The 21,308-nt window shown below is 51.3% G+C and overlaps 1 protein-coding gene across 3 annotated transcripts in view; it reads left to right on the top strand.

Annotated features, from left to right (window-relative positions):
* Nucleotides 1-21,308, top strand: part of CACNA1H (calcium voltage-gated channel subunit alpha1 H) — a 151,465-nt gene that overhangs the window by 31,795 nt on the left and 98,362 nt on the right. For all 3 annotated transcript variants that reach the window (XM_086854955.1, XM_086854956.1, XM_086854957.1), the window contains 3 exons: nt 17,111-17,222; nt 17,864-17,997; nt 20,880-20,977. In XM_086854955.1, coding sequence (XP_086711081.1) covers nt 17,111-17,222; nt 17,864-17,997; nt 20,880-20,977 — 344 coding nt within the window. The remainder of the gene's footprint in view (nt 1-17,110; nt 17,223-17,863; nt 17,998-20,879; nt 20,978-21,308) is intronic.

Below are 21,308 nucleotides of genomic sequence, written 5' to 3'. Positions count from 1 at the left end.
TCCTTTTCTGTTGGGAATAATTTGGAATCCCTGTTGGGAATTCCTGTTGGGAATCATTGGGAAGCTGTTGGTGATTGATCCATGGCTCCGAGCCCGATGCATCCACCCCCTCCTGTGCCCACTGTCCCCAGGGCATCCCAAACCCCGGGATAGGCACAGCAGGAAGCTGAATCATGGACAGGGTTGGGTTGGAAGGGATCTGAAGGATTATCTAGATCCAGCTTGGAGGCTTGTTCCCATGTGGGGTTTGGGAATCCAGACCCGGCTTTTCCCTCGGGGAGTTTCCTTTGGGTTTTGCTTCCTGCAAATCCAGATTTTGCTGTTTTGGTGCTGTTTCCCTTCCCTGCAGTCTCGGAATGTGCTGATGGAAACCTCCCGTTGGATCATTTTAATCACATCAGGAGCCCAGAACTTCCCAGAACCCTGGGATGGGATGTTGGGATGTGTGGGATCAGGGAATGCTTTGGGTCGGGAGGGACTGTAAGGATCATCTCATGCCATGGGCAGGGACACTTCCCACTATCCCAGGCTGGGATCCCTTGGATCCATCCACGTGTCCAGCAGCAACACAGCCTCAGAGTTCCACCCCTGCCCTCTCCCTCCTTCCCTGACATCCCAACCAAATTCCCCTGGCGTTCCTGGATGGGCTTTAAGGTCCCTTCCAACCCAACCCATCCCGGGATTCTGGGAAGCAAAGCTTTGCTGTCGGATAGCTGATTATCCCTCAGCAGCAGCCAGGCTGGGATTCAGATAAACCGAGCTTACCTGGGCTCAGCCTGGCGGGCTCGAGCCCAAACCCTTGTGCACGTGCTGAAGAGCTCGGCCGAACCCTTGGGAGTGAGCAGGCACCGGAATGTTTTTGGGAGGAATCATCCCAAATGTCGAGCTGATCTCCAAATCCTGGTGGGAGTAAATGTCACTGGAATGGCTGAGCCTGTGCCAGCCGTGGGGGGAGCTTGGGAAAGGCTGGGCTTGGCTGGAGCAGCTCCAGCAGGCAGCAGAAGGGGGGATAACTCCGAGGATCCCATGGAGAGCAGCGTTCCCGGGATGGTGACAGTGACAGAGCTCGGGGCTCTCCAATGTGTTCCTCCTTCCTTTGGTGTGAAACCACCTTTGGAAACCTGGGATCGTGACCAGGATCTTGGAACAGCGAACTCTGGGGAGCTTTTGGAGGACATCTCTGAGGGGTGAGCTCCAGGCTTTGGAGCTTTCACCCTTTGCTTTTCCATCTGTCTCCCCATGGGAGAGGGGATGGATTTGGAGCAGGCAATCCCATCGGAGCGGTGTCCACACGAGGTGTGGGTGGGGAAGCGTTGGATCCAAAGTGTAGAATTCCCTGTGAGAGGCAGGAATTGGATTCCTTGGAGGACAAGGGGGGATTGCTTCAAACTGACAAGAGGGAAGATTTGGATTGGATATTGGGAAGGAATTCCTGGCTGGGAGGACAGGGAGGCTCTGGCACGGGTTCCCAGAGAAGCTGTGGCTGCCCCTGGATCCCTGGAAGCATCCAAGGCCAGGCTGGACAGGGCTTGGAGCAGCCTGGGACAGTGGAAGTGGTTTAGGTTGGAACTGGATGGACTTTGAGTCCTTCCCAACCCAAACTATTGCTTTTTGGTGGGAATTCTCTACATGGACATCCCTTGTCTCACCCTCCAAGTTTCAGGAGGGCGCTGAAGGAACCTCCTCAGCATTCCCTGCACTCGAGCTCATGGCAGGAAACATCCCTTGGAATGGCATCTCCCAAAGAAACTTCCCGGAGCAGCTCCGAGCTCCAGGCAGGGCCTGGATCTGCCCGGATCTGCAGCAGGAGCCGGCTCCAGCTCCGTGCTCATAGCAGATGGAAGGAGCAGCATTTCCCTCCCACGCTCCTCCCCAGGAGCCCCTTTGGAGCGATGACATTTTTCCTTTAACCCCCTGATATTTTTCCGGGATCTGACTGCACAGCCCACACTTCAGGATGGGTTTTTTCCTCCCTTCCTTTTCTCCTCTGTCTCTCCCTGGATTCAGGGAAGGGGCTGCTCCCAGTGTTTCGATCATTTGGAAAAGCCAACCTGGCAGCTCCACGCAGGACGAATTCCTCACTCATTGGAATTCCAGGAGAAGATGAGAGCTGAGGTGAGGTCATTTTGGTGCTGCAGGTGTGGACATCACCTTCCCAAATCCCCCACCATCCTCAGGTTCTCCTTTCCCAGGGAACATCCCCAAGGGACAAAGGATTCCATTTTACCAGGCTTCCCAGGGTGTAGCTTTCCATGGAAGAGGAATATCCCTGGAAGTATTTAAACTTCTGCTGCTTATCCCTCGCTCGCTAAGTCCCAAAGCTCGTTAAATCCCAAGCTTTGGAGCAATGGTTTAATGTCTTAAGCCTTGACCTAAATTACCTGCTCTGTGTCCTAGGATTAGGAATGCTCTGGATTGGGAAGAGCCCTCTCCTCCTCCAGTTTTCCCGTGTTCCAAACACTCTTGGAAGCTGGATTGGTTTGAAGTGCATTTGGGAGCAGCAATTGGACTTTCCCTGATTGGAAGGATTTTTTTATTTTTTTATTTTTTTTTGTAAGCAGATCGGGAGGGTTGGAGTCAGGCTTTAAAAGCCTTATTCATCCCTAATCCCGAATAATTCCGTCTCCGTGGCTTTTAACGTGATTAAATCAGGGCAGGCTGTGACGACACCCGGCAATTCCGCTTCCCAAAGAATATTGGATTTCACCCGGAGCGAGGCTGCCGGGCCCCAAAAGGAGGAATTTGGTGGTTGGGTTGGGCAGTCCTGTGTTCAGCCCCCTGCTCTCCCTGAGTCCAGCTGCTCTGGAATTCCAGGGTGGAAAAGCGGAGCCTTTTCCCGGCGGTTTTGCCTCATCCCTGGATCCGTATTCCCTGCTTGTATTCCCTGCTTGTGCTGCTCTCCACATCCCAGGATTTCCTTGCTCCTTGTTGATGGATGTGATGGAAAGTGAGGTGGGGTCACCTGGATTGTCATGGCCGTGGATTTGTCCATCACCAAATGCCAAATCCTTGGAATTGTATCCCCCTGGAATTGCATCCCCCTGGAGATGCATCCCTCCGTCTCCTGCACGTGCTCCCCTCTGGAAAACTCGGGATCCCCCAGGAATAATTAGTTCCCTGTGTGATCTTGTGCCAATCACTCAACCTCATTATGTCCCAGTTCCTTTGTGATTAACCAGCGGATAATCCGGGAAAGGAGCTTTCCAGAGGGTGCTGTGGGATAAACCCATTGGCAGCTCGGAGGTGCTGAGCCACAGGGATGTGCCAGAATCCCGGGAATACAGCAGGGAAAGGAAGTCCTTGGGGGGAAAAAAAAAAACCCGGGTTATTTAATTGCTGCTCCTTGTAACAGAGCTCCCAATAAATCACAATTCCCAGACAAGGAAAGCCCCGAGGCAGAATTCCCCGCTGGTGAGAGGAAATCCTGGGAAGGGCTTTATGTCTGCTCCATAAATTCACATCGCTCTGATACATTCCCAAAGCTCTGCAAGTCCAAATTCCTCATGGATCTGAAAATGTGTCACTTCCATGTCTTTTTTCCCCCCGATCCCTCAGGAAAATTAAAAAAAAAAAAATTCAAAATAAAATTTAAAAATGAGGGATTGAATGGGGGTGGGGGAGCATATCCAAGGATTGGGGTCAGGACTCTGCATTCCCAAAATTCCCAGGCAATTTGGGAAGGGAGACACGACTCCCATCCAAATGTGCCTCGGTGCACCCAAAATTGAAGCCGGGGACACTTCCAGGGATGGATTTTTTTTGAGCCAGGGTGTGCTCCACGTTTTTTCTGGAGCCTGGAAAGAGGAAAAACAGGCTCGGAATTCCTCATTTCCCTCAGGCAAAGCAGATTCCTGATCTGCCCGATTTACCCTGGGGGGATTTGATTTAAATCTGGCTTTACTCCTTCAGATTATTTCTTCAGCTCTTCCCTGGCCAGCCCACAGCAGCCACATCTCCTTTGGCACCACTTTCCCCAATATCAAAATATTCCCTCTCCTCTCAGCCTCCAGCCGAGATTTAACGTGCAGGGAGCGCTTTTGAGGAAAAAAAAAAAAAAAAACTCGGATTTTTCCTTGTTTTTTCCCTTTCTTTTTAATCCTTCCGAGGGCTGTTCAGTCCCGCTCCAAAGGGGCCTCGTGTTTCTGTGATTTTTGGGGAAGATGCGACTTCGTCGTGGCAAAACAGCTGCAAGGAGAACAGAATAAATGGGAGAGAGGAATAAATGGGAGAGAGGAATAAATCAGGAGCTGGAGAAAGGAGGGAGCGGGATGCTTTCATCTATCCCAGCATTGTCCCCAAATGTCCCCGTTTTCACTCCCAGCTCCTTTCAGATCTGCCAGACGGGAACGTGGCACTGCAGGGGATGAGGAGAGATAAGGCAGTGGGACTTGGTTAATTATTAATATTAATATTAATATTCCCAAAGAATCGATGGGAGCTGTCGAGGGCTCCGAACCTCGGGGAGGGGGGGGCAAAGCTCAGCTTTTGGCTCCGTATTTGGAATTCTCTCATTCGCTGATTTAGGCTCATCCTAAAGGCAAATTGGAATTGAGGTTTGAAGAGAACTTGAGCTGCTTTTGGAGGTTCCTGCAACAAATTCCCAGGGGAAAAGCTTTGAGCCAAAATTCCCTTTCCATGGGAAAACCTCCTTTCCCGGGTTGGAATTCAAAGCAGCTCCGTCCTGATGGGGGGAAGGGGTTGAGGAGATCTCCAGGGCCCCCATCCGGAACGGGAGCACTTTGTCCTCCTGCTGTCCTTCCCTCTCCGCGGCATTTCTGGAAGCACGGGCAGTGTTGAGGTTTAATTGGAATCTCCCGAGCTCCCCCTGAACAAACCCTGCCCAGAAAAGATGGAAAAGGGAGAGCTGTGGATGCTCCAGCGAGGCGCAGGAGAGGGGAGCTGGATCCGGATCCGCGCCTGCCCTCGCTGTCCCCGCTCTGTCGCCAGAGATTCCATCAAATCCTCATTCCCTTCCTATCCCGATGGAGCTGGAATGGGAATTTGCATGGGATAATGGAGATTGGGAGGGGTATCGGGGATTTGGAGGCAGCTCTGCCTCCGTGGGATTGCTGGGGAGGAGAGGGATGCTCCGCTCTCGGCATTCCCGGGAATCCCTTCCCAGCTTTCCACGCCTCGGGAAGTTGGGAATGTTTTTGCTGTGCTGATGCCAGGGCGTGACTCCCATGGCAGGGTGGGATCGTGCCGGGGTGGAAAACCCCAAATGGGAGCATCTGTCACCCTCATCCGTGCAGGAGCAGGGCTGGAAACAGGGAAGCAGGAATTCCCACTCGAGTCATGGCCGAGCCTCAGCTGGACAAGGGAAATCCCGAAAATCCGGTGCAGGGAGGGTTTTGGGGTCTGGGCTTTTCTCTGATTTATCAGCAGGAGATCTCGAGGCCTTCAGAGAATCCCAGAATGGTTTGGGATGGGAGGGACCTTAAAAATCATCCGACACTCCCACTGCCCCAGGCTGCTCCAACCTGGCCCGGGACATTCCAGGGATGGAGCAGCCACAGCTTCTCCGGCTAAACTGGTCCCAATATCCCATAAAACCCCACTCCAACAAAGCACGACCACAATGCCCAAGCGCTGCTTTGCCGGAATTCCTCTCTTTGGGTTCATCCCCAGGTGTTATCCCGTTTCCTTCCCCTTCGGGCGGCCCTCGGAGGATCCACACTCACATTCCATAACCCGGGCTTCCCTCCGAATCCAGCTGGACTCACCAACACTTTGGGAGCTGCCATTCCCCGTAGGAAAACGGGGAAATAAATCAGCGGCTCCTTTGTTTCCCTGTTTACACGTCCGCCCCGCGCTCCGCAGGGATGGATTTGTTCAGCGGGAGCATCCAGCGGCGCTGGGAGCAGGAGCTGCTCCGGGGTGGTTCATCACAGCCAGTAATTGACTGTCACGCTGCTTTTTTCCCTGGGTTTTATTCCCATTATTCATCAGGCGGAGGGAAAAGAGGAGCTGACAGGCAGGGGAGGAAGAGCCGGTGCCCGGCGGGTGCCTGTGGCTGGCACCTCCCGAGCTGGCACCGAGCGGCTCCGCGGTGGCCGCTGGAGACCGGCCCTATCCATATTTTCCACGGGTTTCTTGGGAAACAAAAGGCTAATTCCCAAATTTAGCCCCGTTGCCATTAACGGGATCCAATCCGTGAGGGAATGGGATTTTTTTCTTCCTTTTTTTTTTTTTTTTGTTGTTTTGGTTTTTTTTCTGCCTTCCAAGTTAAATTATTCCCCCACGTGCTTTGGGGCTGGAGCATCCAGTGAAATTCCAGACTTTGCCACCTCTTTCTTTCCCATTTCCACCCGCTAAATCCCTTTTTCCCTTCCCTGTGCAACCCCCCTAGAAATGTTTTTTTAATTCCTGTTTTTTTTCCTTCAAATTCAATCTATTCCTCCACATGCTTTAGAGCTGGAGCATCCAATGAAATTCCAGCCTTTCCCATCTTTTCCTTTCTCATTTTCCCCCCCAAATCCTTTTTTCCCTTCCCTGTGCAACCCCCCTGGAAATGTTTTTTCTTCCTGCTGGGTTTTGTTTTCCTTCCAAGTTCATCTATTCCTCCACTTTGCTTTGGGGCTGGAGCATCCAATGAAATTCCAGGCTTTGCCATCTTTTCCTTTCCCATTTTTTTCCCCCTAAATCTCTTTTTCCCTCCCCTGTGCAGCCCCCCCAGGATGAGCTGCCCCGTTATCCCATCCTGGCTGTGCTTCCCAGCGCTTCCATGGGACTGAGCTGCTTCCCAGAGATCGTTTGAGGCAAGAAAGGCCCAATTAACTGCACATCCCAGCCCTCTGCTAATTGAGAAGGGAATTGAGGGTTATTTTTACTCAATCTGGAGACAGCAAAATATTTTCCTCGCTGGGGAAGTTGTTTGGCACAGCCAGAGAGGGACAATCCGGGAAATTCCAGCTGGGAAGCATCAGGTCATGGCAGAGATGGAGGGATGCAGGGATTCAGCCATGCCAAGCTCGGTGTTACAGCTACTGCAACGTCCTGGGTGGCAAAAAAAGGGATTTTGGGATCTAACAGCTGGGAAAAGCAGTGGGAAATTCCCAGGAAGTGCTGAGGGGTTTCTGCTGCTTGCAGCTGGATCTGAGGAATTTTTGGGGGAAGAATTCTGGTTTTCCTGGTGGTGCTGTTATTGTAGGGTTTGGGTTTTGCTCGAGGCCTGGGAATTTTCTGCTGGATTCATGGTGGGAAATGAGTTTCTGGATCCCATGGGTGTGGTAGGAAGCTGGAGGAGAGCTGGACACATCAATCCAAGGCCTGGATGGGCTTGGAGAAACCTGGGAAGAGTGGAAGTCATCCCTGCCCATGGCAGGGGCTGGCACTGGATGAGCTTTTCCAACCCAAAGCATCCCGGGATTCTCAGAGCTGGACACAGCCAGGCTGGGGCTGAACCACCAAGAGGTGCAGGAGATGTAGAGGCCCTGCTCTCCAAACTGGAATTTGCAGCAGGAAACATGGAAAAGTCAGAACCTGCTGTTCAAACCAGGAGAGGAGGAGTCTGTGGCTGTTCCCACCCTGTTCAGGGCGTGGATAAAGACACGGGAATCTCCTGGGAACAGGCTGGATTCGCCTTTGGATGCCTTGGAGCAGTGGGATTGTTTCTAGAGACTTCTCCTGGATCCAGAGCCAGCCTGGAATATCCAACCCGGAGTCTGTAGGGACAGCAATGACCTCAAAACCCCTGTGAGGGCAGGATCCGTGTTCATTAGGGCTGCAATTAACGCTGCTTAATGAGTTCTGGGCCCCCCAGGCCTGCAGCAGGGCCAGGCTGAATCAGCCAGAGCTCCCGGAAAATCCCAGAGGAGCCACACACGGAAAAGTTCCAAAGAGCCTGCAGGGTCTGCACTTCCTAACAGCCCCGATTTTGGGAGAATCCAGGCTGGAGAAAGCTCCTGGGGCAGCTCAGGCACAGCACTCGGGGCTGGAGGTCAGGTGGGAATTCCCATGAGGAATACTCAGCTCTGCCACGAGCTCCAAACCTTGGATCCCTGCAGCTCAAAGCTCCTGGAATTAACCCAGAGGAAGGGATGAGGTATTCCCTGGATTTATTAACGACTGGAACACGGGGTATTACGTTGGAATTAAATCCCTGAGGTGTGTTCTCCCAGAGGAGCCTTTCCAAGGATTGCCCTGGCGCCTTCATCCCGGCGTCTGTTCGGATTTTTCCCAGCCTGGCTGTGCTTGGGAATAAATTTATACCTGACTTATGCTGGGATTTATATCCAAGAAAAGGAGTTTGGCACAGACAGCTCCAGAAAGTTCAGCCTGAGGTGGGAATTGCTGATTGGAGCTCGTGTTTGTTGCTCAGCCTGGAGCTCTGGGAGTCCTGGGATTCCTTCGGCTTTGATTCCAAGCCTTGTTTTGGCTTTGCTCTGTAACTGAGAGGGGGGAAAAAAATCCCTGATTTGGGTTGTTCTTCCTGCACACAGAATTCCCCAATTCCAGCTGGAAGCTTGGAGCGATTCCCTCTGGGAAATCAGCCCCCAGGGTGTTTTTCAGAAGGAGGAAATGGCAATAACCCTGGCTGAACTTGAGAAATTCAAGTTCATTGTGGGCCACCAAATCCTGTCTTCCTTTTCTTCCTGGGAATTCCTCTCCTGCTCCATCCCCACCTTCCATTTCCATCCCTGGGTGAAATCCACAGGAAAAGCTTGGTTTCAGTGCTCTGCTGGATTTGGGCCAGCTCTGGTTGAGTTTCCAGATGTGCTGGAGCCAGGACTAAACCCCAAACACCATCGCTCAGGGCTGCGGCTCAACCTTGAAACATCCATCAGTGCTCGGAGCAAAAGCTGCTCCCTCGGGATGCAAACACACGGGAAGATGGGACAAATCCACAGGATTTCCATCCCAATTTAAAGCCTGGCTCATCCAGGGAACTGGGCAAACAGCTGGACTGGGGGATCCTGGTCGGATGCTCCATATCCCATAACCTGCAGAGCTTTGGGATCAAACCACCCCAACCCTCAGCTTCCCTAAATTAATTTATCCTTCATCCTCTTGGGACCTGCTCCAGCGAGGAATCCAGGGATTCACAGCTGCCAGGGTGGATTTATCCCCAAATTCCTGCATCCTGGAGCAGCTCCAGGCAGGAGATTCAGGACCAATTCCCTGTTTTGGGGAAGGCTGGATGTGGGATGCTCTCGGATATCCGCGCTGCATCCACCCAGCCTTGCTGAGCGGCGTTTGGGATGGAAGGGAACAAATCCAGAAGGAGGAGAGAGCATTTGGGGTGAGGGGAAGGGAATTCAGGATCAGGAGGCTGATCCACAGCAGCCTGGGAATTCCCAGGATAGAAAAACCACGGAGAACATCTCTGGGATGTGTGGGAATGTGTTTGTTTACGTTGGGATTGCGCTGCTGCAGCTCAGGGATGTGTCACAGCTCCTGGGCGGATTCAGCCCGAGGGAAGGAGGGAGAATCCCTGGGAATTCAAAATCCAAACCTCCAGCAGGGACAGAGGTGGGGTTTTTGTAGCAAGGATCAGGAATTCCAGGTGATTCAGCTCCTTAGAAATTCCTTTCCTCAGCGGTGTCCCGGTGTTTCTGCTGGGAGATCTGTGGGTCTGGTCCCTTTTGGGGCCGAGGATTGGGGTTCAGGATTTCTGGGATTCCCCCTGAGCTCCAGTGGGATGTGTCCAGTCCTTTCCATCCACCAGCTAATCCAGGATGGGAAAATGGAATGGAAAAAACTTCCATCCCACCTGGATTGCTCGGGATAAAGTGCAGGGTTTGAGGTGGCCCCAGGTATCACCTCTGTCCCCAGAATGTGGCACAGGGACCCTGCATGGCCTCTCCATCCCCTGCCCTATCCCAGAGCTGCTTCTGAGTCTCCATCTTTGGGAATTTGGGGAATTCCTGCACTACAAAGCCAAAAATCACAGCTGAGAATGAAGCTGGGCTTAACTTGGAGCTGGTTTAAATATCAGCCCAAACTGCCCCTGGAATCCAAACTGTTCATCCTGAAAAAAAGAATTGTCTGTGCTCCTCAGGGAATGTGCCAGGGATCCCAAGTGGAGCACGAAGGGTTTGATTTGGGATTTGAGTTTATTTTGCCCTCTTTCTGTCACTATTGCAATCAGGAACTAAAAGAAACCAACCGAGCCCAAACTCTCTTTTGTCTGGCAGTGACGCTCTCTTGGAGAGGTCAATCCATGGAATTGCAGGATTGGGATTGGAGTAACCTGGCAGGGCTGGAAGCTGCTCCCCAGGCAAATCCATCCCGAGATTCCGGCTGCAAAGCTCTCGGCCCTTTGGGAATGGCACTGGAATTTTCCCCGCTGAGTAAAAATCCAAACAACAACAACAACAACAGCAAAAAAATCCCAGGATCTCCCTTGGAAAAGGGAGAGTGGAGGGGGCAGATCGTGGGGAGTTCCAGGATTGTAGGAGGGTTATGGATGGAAAATTCCTGGAACTCAGAATCCTGGAATCTCCTGGGTTGGAAGGGATCCCAGAGGATCCAACTCCCGGCCCTGCACTGACACCCCGAGATCCAGACGTGTCCTGGGGCTGCCCAGGATGCTCAGGCAGGGAACAGAAACCTGGAAAGCTCCAAAATCCCGATTTCCTTTTGTCCTCTGCCACCTCTTTTAGCTGCACTCATTCCAGGCCCAGCTGGAATTCCAGGATTCCAGCTGGGGATCCACCAGGGTCGAGGCTGTGCCTGGAAAAGCTCCACGGAGGCTCTGCACATCCCAGAGCCGGGGAAAAGCTGGGAGCAGAGCTCCTGGAGCTGATCCCGCTCCCCCAGAGCTGATCTCTCCCAGCACGAGCCGAGAGCTCCCGTGGAAGCTCGGAGCATCATTCCCGAGGTGAAAAGGCCATTCCCTGGCTGGATCCGGCTTTGGGAGGGATTTGTCTCCTCCGGCTCAGCACGCAGCTGGAGCAGATGTTGTGGACAGCGAGGCTGGAGCGTGTGGCTGCTCTGGATCCAGCTCCAGCCCAGAGCTGGGAATGCTGCCAGCTCCCTCTTCCCGAAATCTGGGGCCAGGCAGCGGCCGCTTGGCCCTCTCATCAATTACAAAAAGCAAAATCCTTTGCAAAGGGAAATCCTGAGCCAGCCTGGATCCTTGGGAATGGCACAGGATAAATCCATCTCTCCCTGTGTGTGTGCCAGGAGCGTCCCCGTGGGGTGCCCTGGGCATTCCCTGGGGAGCAGAGGGGGAAAAATCCCTGGGGAGCAGAGGGGGAAAAATCCCGGGGGAGCACATGGAAAAATTCCCGGGGAGGAGCAGGAGCTGCTCAGGGTGGGATTTGTGTCCAGCTTGGGAGCAAAGGCAAAGAGAGAATCCCAGAATTTTTTAGGGAGAGATGGAACCAAGACCACCACTTTTTCCCCTCTTTTTTTCCTTCCCCCCCTCTCCCTTTCCCCTCTAAAATCCCATTTCCTGGAATGATTGCCATCATCATTGTCCCTTTTTTTGCCCCTTGTCCCTTTTCCAGCTGAGTTCATTCCTGGGCCATCTCATCTCCGGCTCTCCTGGGCATTCTGGGGCCATTCCAGGGCCACCGGGGCCACTCCCAGCGGTACCGGCAGAGCCCGGACGGTTCCCGCTGCCCTTGATGCCGAGCTCCAGGAAAAAGCCAGGCTGAACTTCCCAAATTCCCGCTGGGATGCTGATCCTGGCTGCTGATCCCAGCTGGAAGCGCAGGGATGAGCTCCTGGCCTGGCTCTGCCGGCTCCTTCCACCCTGGGTGTGTTTCCCAGGTTTATTCCTGCTCTTTGCTCCCTGACTCATCCCGGTTTTCCCTGCATGAGCAGCCCTTGGAGAGCCATCCCTGGGTTGGGTCGTGGTTCCTCCTCAGGATCATCCTTGTCCTTTGTTCATCCATTTGCTCTGCCGTTATTAATTAGCCCATCATCCTGATCATCGTTATTATCATAATTATTAATTATCATCATCATTATAATCATTAGCTGCCATTTTAGTCTCACGTTATTGTTGTATGGTGCTGTTAGCTATGAGTATGGGTTTGGTTTTATTTTACTATTTTATTTTATTTTATTTTATTTTATTTTATTTTATTTTATTTTATTTTATTTTATTTTATTTTACTTTACTTTATTTTATTTTATTTTATTTTATTTTATTTTATTTTATTTTATTTTATTTTATTTTATTTTATTTTACTTTTTTTTATTTTTTAAATTTTTTAATTTTAATTTTTTTTTTTGTTTTATTTTTTTCCCCCCTCCTTTTTTCTGCCCCCTTTTTTGTTTCCCCTTTTCCCTTTCCCCTTCCCAAATTCCCCACCCAATCATGCCAATTTCAGAGGGGCAGGCCATCCCTGGAACATTCTGGAATTCCCAGGATTTGTGTGTGTGACCATCCCTGGAATGTTCTGGAACATTCTGGAATTCCCAGGATCCATTTGTGTGTGTGACCATCCCTGGAACATTCTGGAATTCCCAGGATTTGTGTGTGTGACCATCCCTGGAACATTCTGGAATTCCCAGGATTTGTGTGTGTGACAATCCCTGGAATGTTCTGGAATTCCCAGGATTTGTGTGTATGATCATCCCTGGAATGTTCTGGAATTCCCAGGATTGGTGTGTGTGACCATCCCTGGAACATTCTGGAATTCCCAGGATCCATTTGTGTGTGTGACCATCCCTGGAATGTTCTGGAATTCCCAGGATCCATTTGTGTGTGTGGCAATCCCTGGAACATTCTGGAATTCCCAGGATCCATTTGTGTGTGTGACCATCCCTGGAACATTCTGGAATTCCTGTGTGTGTGTATTCCCTGCATTAATCCCATCTCAAACCACCCAAACTGAAACTTCCCTTCTGCCTCTCCCACAAACATTTGCTTTTCCTTGGGACCCAACTGGGATTTATTGCTTTGGGATTTCCCTCGGGATAGATCCGTAATAACCAGGATCCCACCAAATCCCAGGGGTTAAAATCACGGGTTAAGTCTCCAAAATCCCCTGAGTGGCTTAAAAATAATGAGATTATGGGAAAACAGCGCCGTGGCCTCGCTTCTGTTCGGTTCCTGGGCATCATCCAGCCTCTCTCCCACACGGAATCAGCGCTGGGATTGGGAATTTTTCCATGGAGCTGCTCCTTCTGCAGCACCTGGGAATTTGGGAGTTGTGTCCTTCATTCCAAGACAGGGGATGAAAGCCGTGGATTTGTCGTGGTGTCGATGCCTTCCCAGATTTTATTTTTCATTTTTTGCTGTGTTTATTGCAGGAATATTTGTGGGATTTGTGGGAAAGGGATGGTGGAGATCCAGAAAAACCAGGAGGCTGCCGAATCCCAGTGGATTTGGTAGTGGAAAATAACAGGTTAAAATCCCCTGAGTGGCTTAAAAATAATAAATTATGGGAAAGCAGCGCCGGGATTTTGTTTCTCTCCAGTTCAGCCTTGTGGCTCCGGCCTCTCTCCGATGTGGAATGAGAATTTGGGAATTTTTAAAGGAAGCTGCTCCCTCTGGAGCACCTGGGAATTTGAGCAGAGGATTTCATTCCAAGGATGAAAGAGGTGGATTTGTGACATCCCAGTTTTTTTGGGTTTTTTTTTTATTTTTTTTCACTTACTGCAGGAATGTTTGTAGGATTCGAGGGATGGATGGTGGAGATGATCTCCAGGAAAACTGGGAAGGAAATTCCCGAGTTCTGGGATGGCTGAGCCACATCCCAGCAGGATCCACTGTTTTCCTTGGAGCTGGGAAGTGACTGGTGCAAAGGGAAAAACCAGGGATGAGCTTTGCTCTGTCCCGAGGGAATTGATGAGGAGAAATTGAGGATGGAGCTTCCAGCCAAGCCAGGCTGGGAATTTTCCTCCCATTTCTAAATTAAAGAGAAATTTGGAATTTGAAACATGGATTTGGACCAGGAAATCTCCTCAGCAGTGCAGGGATGTGGAAGGGTTTGACAAGGAAGGTGAGGAGGCCCTGGCACGGATTCCCAGAGAAGCTGGAAGTGGATCCCTGGAAGTGTCCATGGACACTTTGGAGCAGTGGGATAGCAGGAAAATTGGAACTTTAAAAATTCCCTTCCAACCCAACCTATTTTATGTTGTGGAACTCTCCCAGAAACAGGAACTCTCCGATGGTTTTCCTGCCTAAAATGTGGGAAGCTGCTCCAACACCTCCTTGGTTTCCCACCTTTTTTCAGACCACATCCGCGGGCTGAGCATCCTCAGGCCACCGAACCCCTCCATCCTCTATTCCCACCCTTTGCCGGGAGGTGATTCCATAAAATCCCGAGGAGAGCTTCTCCTGGGACAGTCGGGAGCAACACCCGGGGGCAGAGCCCGGCTTTTGTGGAGCCGCTCCTAAACTCGGGAGTAAATTCCAGCCTAAGAGCTGCAGCCGATCCCTCCGGGAAACCGGGAGCAGCCCCTTCCCGAAGGGAATCTGGGAATTTGGCCTCAGATGTTCTGAGATGTCTTTTCCCTGGAATTTCTACCGGAGGAGGAAATACGAAGCAAACCCTTTGCAATCCTCTCTGCCTCCAGCGCCGATCCCCCTTTGGATCTTTCCCTTTCCAAGGATTTGGGAAGTTTCCTGCGCATCCCGAGCCGCCGTTGCCATGGGAACCGCCGAGTTCCCGGTTTTGCGGAGTCACGGTTTTAGGGGATTTGCCCGGAGCATCCCGGCGGCACCTCAGGAATTTGTGCCATCCCTCACCTTCCCTGACTTCCCGGCTGGAAAATAGCTGGAAAAGCACTGTGGGAACATCCCCAAGGATGTTCCGTGGGAATTCCATCTCCAGTCGCATCCTTGCTCTTTGTGCTGCTCCAGGACTTTTTTCACCTTTTCCTCACTTTTTTTTTTTTCCCTCCTCTGGGGGTTTTCCCATCCTTCCAGAATTGGATTTCTCATCCCTGATGGATGTTCCAAGCTGCTCCAGGCTCTGGAAGGATGTCGGGAATGCGCTCCCTAATCCCACCCTTCCAAGCAGCATCACCTCCCCAATCCAGGGGAATTTTTTTGGGACATCTCCATGGGGCAGCTGGAGCCTGGATGGCTTCGGGAAGCTCTGGAAAAGCAGGAAATCAGGGCTTCAATCCCAGTTTTTGGGGCTCCAGGGGTAAGGAAGGAGCTGAAATTCCCTTCAATTTTCCAAACAGCTGGGAAAAATCCCCCATGTTTTCCTCCCCTTTTTTCCCCCCTTTTCCCTCCTTTTTCCCCTTTTTTCCCCCCTTTTCTCTTTCCCCTCTGAACATCCACGAGCACAGAGCTCTGGCAGAGCCTTTCTCTTCCTCTTGGAAAATCCAAACAACTCCTCTGCCATCCCCAAACCCCCAAATTCCAGCTTTGGGCTCACAGGGATGGGGACTCCTGTTTTTAAGGAATTAAGGACCTAATTCCAACTCCAGGGAAAATTCTCCTGCTGGTGATTATTTAGCCATAAAAAGCACTCTTAGATCAGTTAAAAGGTGGGGAAAAAAGGAATTTTTGGGGGGATGGGACGAGCAGAGCACCTCATCAAAGGTCCAGGGAGCTCCGCAGAGCCTTTGAACAGTTCCAAATCCGCAGGCTCTGATTTTTTGGGACTTTAAAGGGGGGGAAAAATCTGCAAATATAATAAAGGGAACGTCTGCAGGCACAAGAGTCTTGGGAATAGCACAGGAGCCTCTTTACAGGGAATTTCTCATGGATCCCATCACTCCATGGAAATATTGGGAATAGGATCTGGCAGTGGTTGGGGTTTTTGGGTAGGATTTGGGTGTTGGATTTTTCCAGTCAGGGGAAGCATCCAAACAGCTCCTAAAGATGGGAAAAATCAGGAAGAAATCATGGAAGGGAGGGAGAAATTAAACCAACATTGGAATTTCAGCGCTGGAAAAATCCCATCAGGAGCCTGTCCTGCCTCAGCCCTGGCGTGACTGGGATTTTATTTCATTCATTTCTCTGATTTCATACATTTCTTCCCATTTTGGATGAGTGGGTTTCCAAGTCTGCCCTCTTGGCTCCCAGCTCCGAGGTGTCTCCAGCTCTGAATTAAATTTTATTTAATTAAATATTTTTTTTTTATTAAATTAAATTTAATTTCCAATTTAAGCCCCTCTAAAACAAGAACTGGATTGGGATCAGATTTTAGGGAACCGCAAGATTTGACCCCCACTGATTTTCACCCTTTTTCATCATCACGGATTTTTTTCCCATGCAAAACCAGCTTGAGATCTGAAGCCCTGATCTCCTGCAATAAATTTTATCCCAATAAAATCCCAGATAAAATATTCCTAAGGAATAAACACGGCAGGGTTTTTATCCAGGTTCCCAGAGCGGAATTGCTCTTATCACAAAATAATTCGATGTCTGCGCCTCTCTCTGCCTCCCCCAGGTGTGGGTTTGGAAGCACAAAGGTTTATTCACATCCAGATGTTTCCAATTATTTTCCCTAGAAACAGTTCTCTCGTTCCTGCTTCATTTGTGGAATTATTCCGCCTTTTTGTGGGATTTTTAATTGTCCTGCCGGCAGCAAACGGCAACTTTGGGCCTATTTTGCACTGATGCAAATCACCACTTCCTGCTTAGATCAATTAATTATCGGTTAATTGAGCATTGCTGGATCCTGTAAGGAACAGGGGGGAATTTGGGAGACTGGAGATGTCCAGCTGGGAGGCCTTTCCTTCTTTTTCGTGCCTTCTGCATCCTGAATCCCACCATTCCCATCCTTGGCCCCACCAGCTTGGCTGTGTTTGGTCTTTGTCCATCAGGATTCTGTCATTCCCAGAGATGTGGGAGTGGGGTTGGGATGAGAGAACCTCGTTCCCATCAGGATATGGATCTCAGAGTGGAATCTGTCCCTTCTGGAGATGTGGGAATGGGGTTGGGATGAGAAAACCTCATTCCCATCAGGGTGTGGAATCTGTAATTCCTGGAGATGTGGGAATGGGGTTGGGATGAGAGAACCTCACCCCCACAACTCCAGAGGGAAACAAGGAGAGTGGGATCAGAGCAAGGAACAGTTCTGGCAGTGGTGTCCTTGCGTTGCTCTCTTGCTGTGGGGTGATTCCCTGCTAAAACTCGGGATCTGGAGCTGGGAATGGCCCGGGAGAAGGGGTTTGGATGGGAGGAGGGTTTGGAGGCATTGCCTGGGTGTCCCATCCCAAAGCTGAGCTGTCCTTAACGCGGCGGCACCTGGTTCGAGCACGTGAGCATGCTGGTGATCCTGCTCAACTGCGTCACCCTGGGCATGTTCCAGCCCTGCGAGGACGTGGAATGCCAGTCAGAGCGCTGCACCATCCTGGAGGTGAGGATCCCGCCGCCCCAAATCCCTGGGGCTTGTGGGATGCGGTTGTGGGGTGGCTGCTCTGGGGTTTGTGGGATGTTTTTGTGGGGTGGCTGCTCTGGGGTTTGTGGGATGTTTTTGTGGGGTGGCTGCTCTGGGGTTTGTGGGATGCATTTGTGGGGTGGCTGCTCTGGGATTTGTGGGATGCATTTGTGGGGTGGCTGCTCTGGGATTTGTGGGATGTGTTTTTGTGGGGTGGCTGCTCTGGGGTTCATGGGATGCATTTGTGGGGTGGCTGCTCTGGGGTTTGTGGGATGTGTTTGTGGGGTGGCTGCTCTGGGGTTTGTGGGGTGGCTGCTCTGGGGTTTGTGGGATGTGTTTGTGGGGTGGCTGCTCTGGGGTTTGTGGGATGTGTTTGTGGGGTGGCTGCTCTGGGGTTTGTGGGATGCGTTTGTGGGGTGGCTGCTCTGGGATTTGTGGGATGCGTTTGTGGGGTGGCTGCTCTGGGAGATGGCAGCCCCATGCTGTTCCTTTTCCCCGGAAAAGCTTTCCCATGGGAATGGGTTTCCCAATAAGCCGGAATGTCCCCGTGCTGGGAGCACTCAGGTCTCTCCCCCTGAGCAGAGCGGGACTGGCTGAAATCCTCTTTTCCCGCTCTCCAGGCGTTTGACGATTTCATTTTCGCCTTCTTTGCCGTGGAAATGGTCATCAAGATGGTGGCCCTGGGCATCTTTGGGCAGAAGTGTTACCTTGGAGACACCTGGAATCGCCTGGACTTCTTCATCGTCATGGCAGGGTCGGTATCCTCATCCCTCGATCCCGAGAGCGGGAAAATCCCAGGGAGCCAAATCCATGCCTTGTCCTGCCTGGATTCCAGAGCTCCTTGGGAGGCAGAATCCCCCAAATCGGATTTTTTAATCCTCGCCCCAAAACCACGCTGGGTTTGGGGGTGGGTTGTGAATGTCAGGCAGAGCTGGGGGTGTTTGGAGCGATCCTTTAATCCTAACACGGATCCGGAGGGGATCCAGAGGCCCCAAAAAAAGCAGCTCAGCCCCGCTCCTGCCCCATGCCACTGGCAGAGTGAGGCGGGGATGGGGCAGACAAGGAGAATGCAGCCTAAAAACCCCAGTGAGAAGGTTGAAATCTCAGTGGGAAAAACTGGCTGGGAATTCACCCAAATTCCCAACTCCTCCTGGTTTACAACTCCATTCCATCTCCCCCAGCTGCTGGCGTGTGCAGGATGTGTTAATAAACAGCTCCAAGGATGATCCCGCTGCTTTTGACACCACTTCCCTCACCCCCACGGGGAATAACTCAGTGGAGTAAAAGCTTGGCAAAGCTCAAACTTGATTTTTTTATTTTTTATTTTCCCAATAAATAAATTACTTTGGAAAGCCCCGGCTCTCCTACCTGCTCAGCACATCCTGGGAAGGGATGGAAAGCTTTAATTACTGCCTGACTTGTGAATTCCTACATTTCTAATGACCAGCCTGGGGTTAATTAAAACATCCTTGGAATATGTTGGGGCATTTTTTTTTCCCCCCTTTCCATGAGTGCTGTGCCATTTTGCCAGCACTAATGGGGTTTTGTTGTGCTCTGTGTTATTTGTCTGGAATACAATTAGGAATGGTTTTAGTGCTCTGAATAAAACATGAGCTCTCCTGAGCCGAGCTTCCTTGGAACTCCAGCCCGAGAAGGAACATTGGGGATAGCAAAAAAAAAAAACCCTTATTATTATTTTTTCCTTAATTACGTTTTCCTAAAAAGCCGCTGCGGTGTTTAAGGGAGGAGTGGCAGGGGAAGAGCAGGGAAAACTCGGGATCAGGATTCCCATCAAGGAGCTGAGGGTGTTTTTCCACATTGGAGATGTGGGATGAGTGTTCCTGAGGGCAGAAAATCCCCAGAGATTCCCCAAACCCAGGACTGGAGAACCCCACCAGAGCTGAGCCCTCTCCTCATCCTCAGGGACAGCTTTGGCACCAGGAATTTTGCTGTTGGAATGAAGGGGGAAGTGGCTGGTGAGGTCATTTGGGAGTTTTCCAAGGTTTTTCCTCACCTTCCATGGCTGGAATACGTTTGAGGAGGATGAAAACAGCAGGACACCCAGCTGCAGGTGCGGCATTACTCAGGCTGGGGACGAGAAGACAAAAAAATCCCTTCCCTGGCTGATCCTGAGCTGTCTCCAGAAGGTTTTGGTGGATTGCAGCCACACCTGGGATATGATTTCCCACCTTCCCTGGCTGATCCTGAGCTGTCTCCAGAAGGTTTTGGTGGATTGCAGCCACACCTGGGATATGATTTCCCATCTCTCCAAAGCGAGGCTGGGAGTAACCGTGAGGAGAGGAGAATCCAGCGTGAGCTCCTAAACCTGGAGCTGTTTTTAGCAGGGGACTCACCACTGGAATAACAAAGCTGCTTTTCCCAGCGAAGGGATGGATGTGCTGAAGTTATTCCGAGGTGTTTTTTTGCGACAAGAAGGGAAAGGAGCGATCGGCAGAGCTTTGTTTGCCCCGCTCTGCCTCCTCCCAGGAGCAGCTCCAAAGGGAGCAGGGGAACTACAAAATAAACACAGCTCCTGCCTCCAGCACAGCTCGTGTCTGAAGTTCCTCCCAGCTCCCAGGCTCCTTTCATGTTTTCCTCGCCCGAGAAATGTTCCCTGGAACATTTCAAGCCCGCTGGAACTCGCGGCCTCTCCGTCTGCCCGGCAGCTGAGTTGAAAGCGTTTCCCCAGCGGCAGGGATGGCGCTCAGAGAGCTGAAATCCAGAAGTTTCTGGTGCATCCAGTCCCTGGAGACATTCCAGGCTCCCAGAAAATGATCTGGATTTGACAGCTGAAGGTTTGGGAGCTGTTGATGGCACAAGACAGCCCGAAGCTTCGTGCCTCTTGTTTTTTTGTGGTAGGGAATCACCTCCCGAGTGCCAATCCATCCAAAATGTTTAGGGGGAGGAAGAATCAAGGAGAAAATGTTCTTTATTCTTCACAATCAAGCAGAAAGTAAATGATTTGTGCATTTTTGGTCCATTTTGGGTGTTCAGGTTTGGTCACAGGAGGAGAGAAAAGCTGGGATACAGCTCCTTGTCCTGGAGAGTCAGGGAATCATGGAATGGGTTGGCTTGGAAGGGACCTTAAAGATCATCTCATGCCCAGGGACACCTTTCCCTATCCCAGGCTGCTCCAAGCCCCGTCCAGCCTGGCCTTGGGCACTGCCAGGGATCCAGGGGCACCCACAGCTTCTCTGGGAATCATGGAATCACCCTCACAGGCAGGAATTCCTTCCCAATATCCAATCTGAATTTCCTCTTCTTCAGTGTGAACCCCATTCCCCCTCATTCCACAGTTCCTGCTGGAGTTCCCCTCTCCAGCTTCCTTGGAGGCTCCTTCACATCCTGGAAGGAAAATTCTGCTTTCCAGTGTTCCCTGTGCCAGCAGGAAGGGCGGGGAGGGACCTTAAAGCTCATCCCATTCCACCCTTTCCATGACAGGGACATCTTCCACCATCCCAGATTGCTCCAAACCCCATCCAAGCTGGCCACTTCCAGGCACATGGAATTGCATCCACAGGAGGAGCTGGAAGCACGGAATGGGTGGATTTGCATCCCTGGGCTCCCAGGCTTTTCCTGACCCCAGTTCCAAGCCTCAGCATCCCCATCCTGACTCCTGGGCTGTTTTCCCTGCAGGATGATGGAATATTCCCTGGACGGACACAACGTGAGCCTCTCCGCCATCCGCACCGTCCGCGTCCTGCGGCCTCTGCGCGCCATCAACAGGGTCCCAAGTAAGTGACACAGCTCCGGGAAAACTGGAAAACCATGGGAATAACCACACACACACACCTGGCTGTCTGCTTTGCATAGCTAATGAGAGGAAATGAATTAATTTAATTTTTAATGGGGAGCTGGAGTTCGTCATTATCGCAATCGGTGTTAGCAAAGGGCAAGGCAGCAGGGAATTGACCCTCGGAGATGTTTTCCAAGGGTTTTGTGACTTCCCTAAGGAAAACAGCTCTGCTGGTGGGGTAAAGTAAACAATGTTCCTCCAAAGGAAGGGAAAAGGTCACTTCCAAGAGGGATCTTCTTGCCCTGCTGGGTTTGTTTTCCCTCCTCAGC

The sequence above is a fragment of the Cyanistes caeruleus genome, chromosome 17, assembly GCF_971803275.1.
Source record: "Cyanistes caeruleus chromosome 17, bCyaCae1.hap1.1, whole genome shotgun sequence".
NCBI classification, from domain to species: Eukaryota; Metazoa; Chordata; class Aves; order Passeriformes; family Paridae; genus Cyanistes; species Cyanistes caeruleus.
Note: the sequence above shows the minus strand (reverse complement) of the source record. Positions and strands in the feature narration are given on the sequence as shown.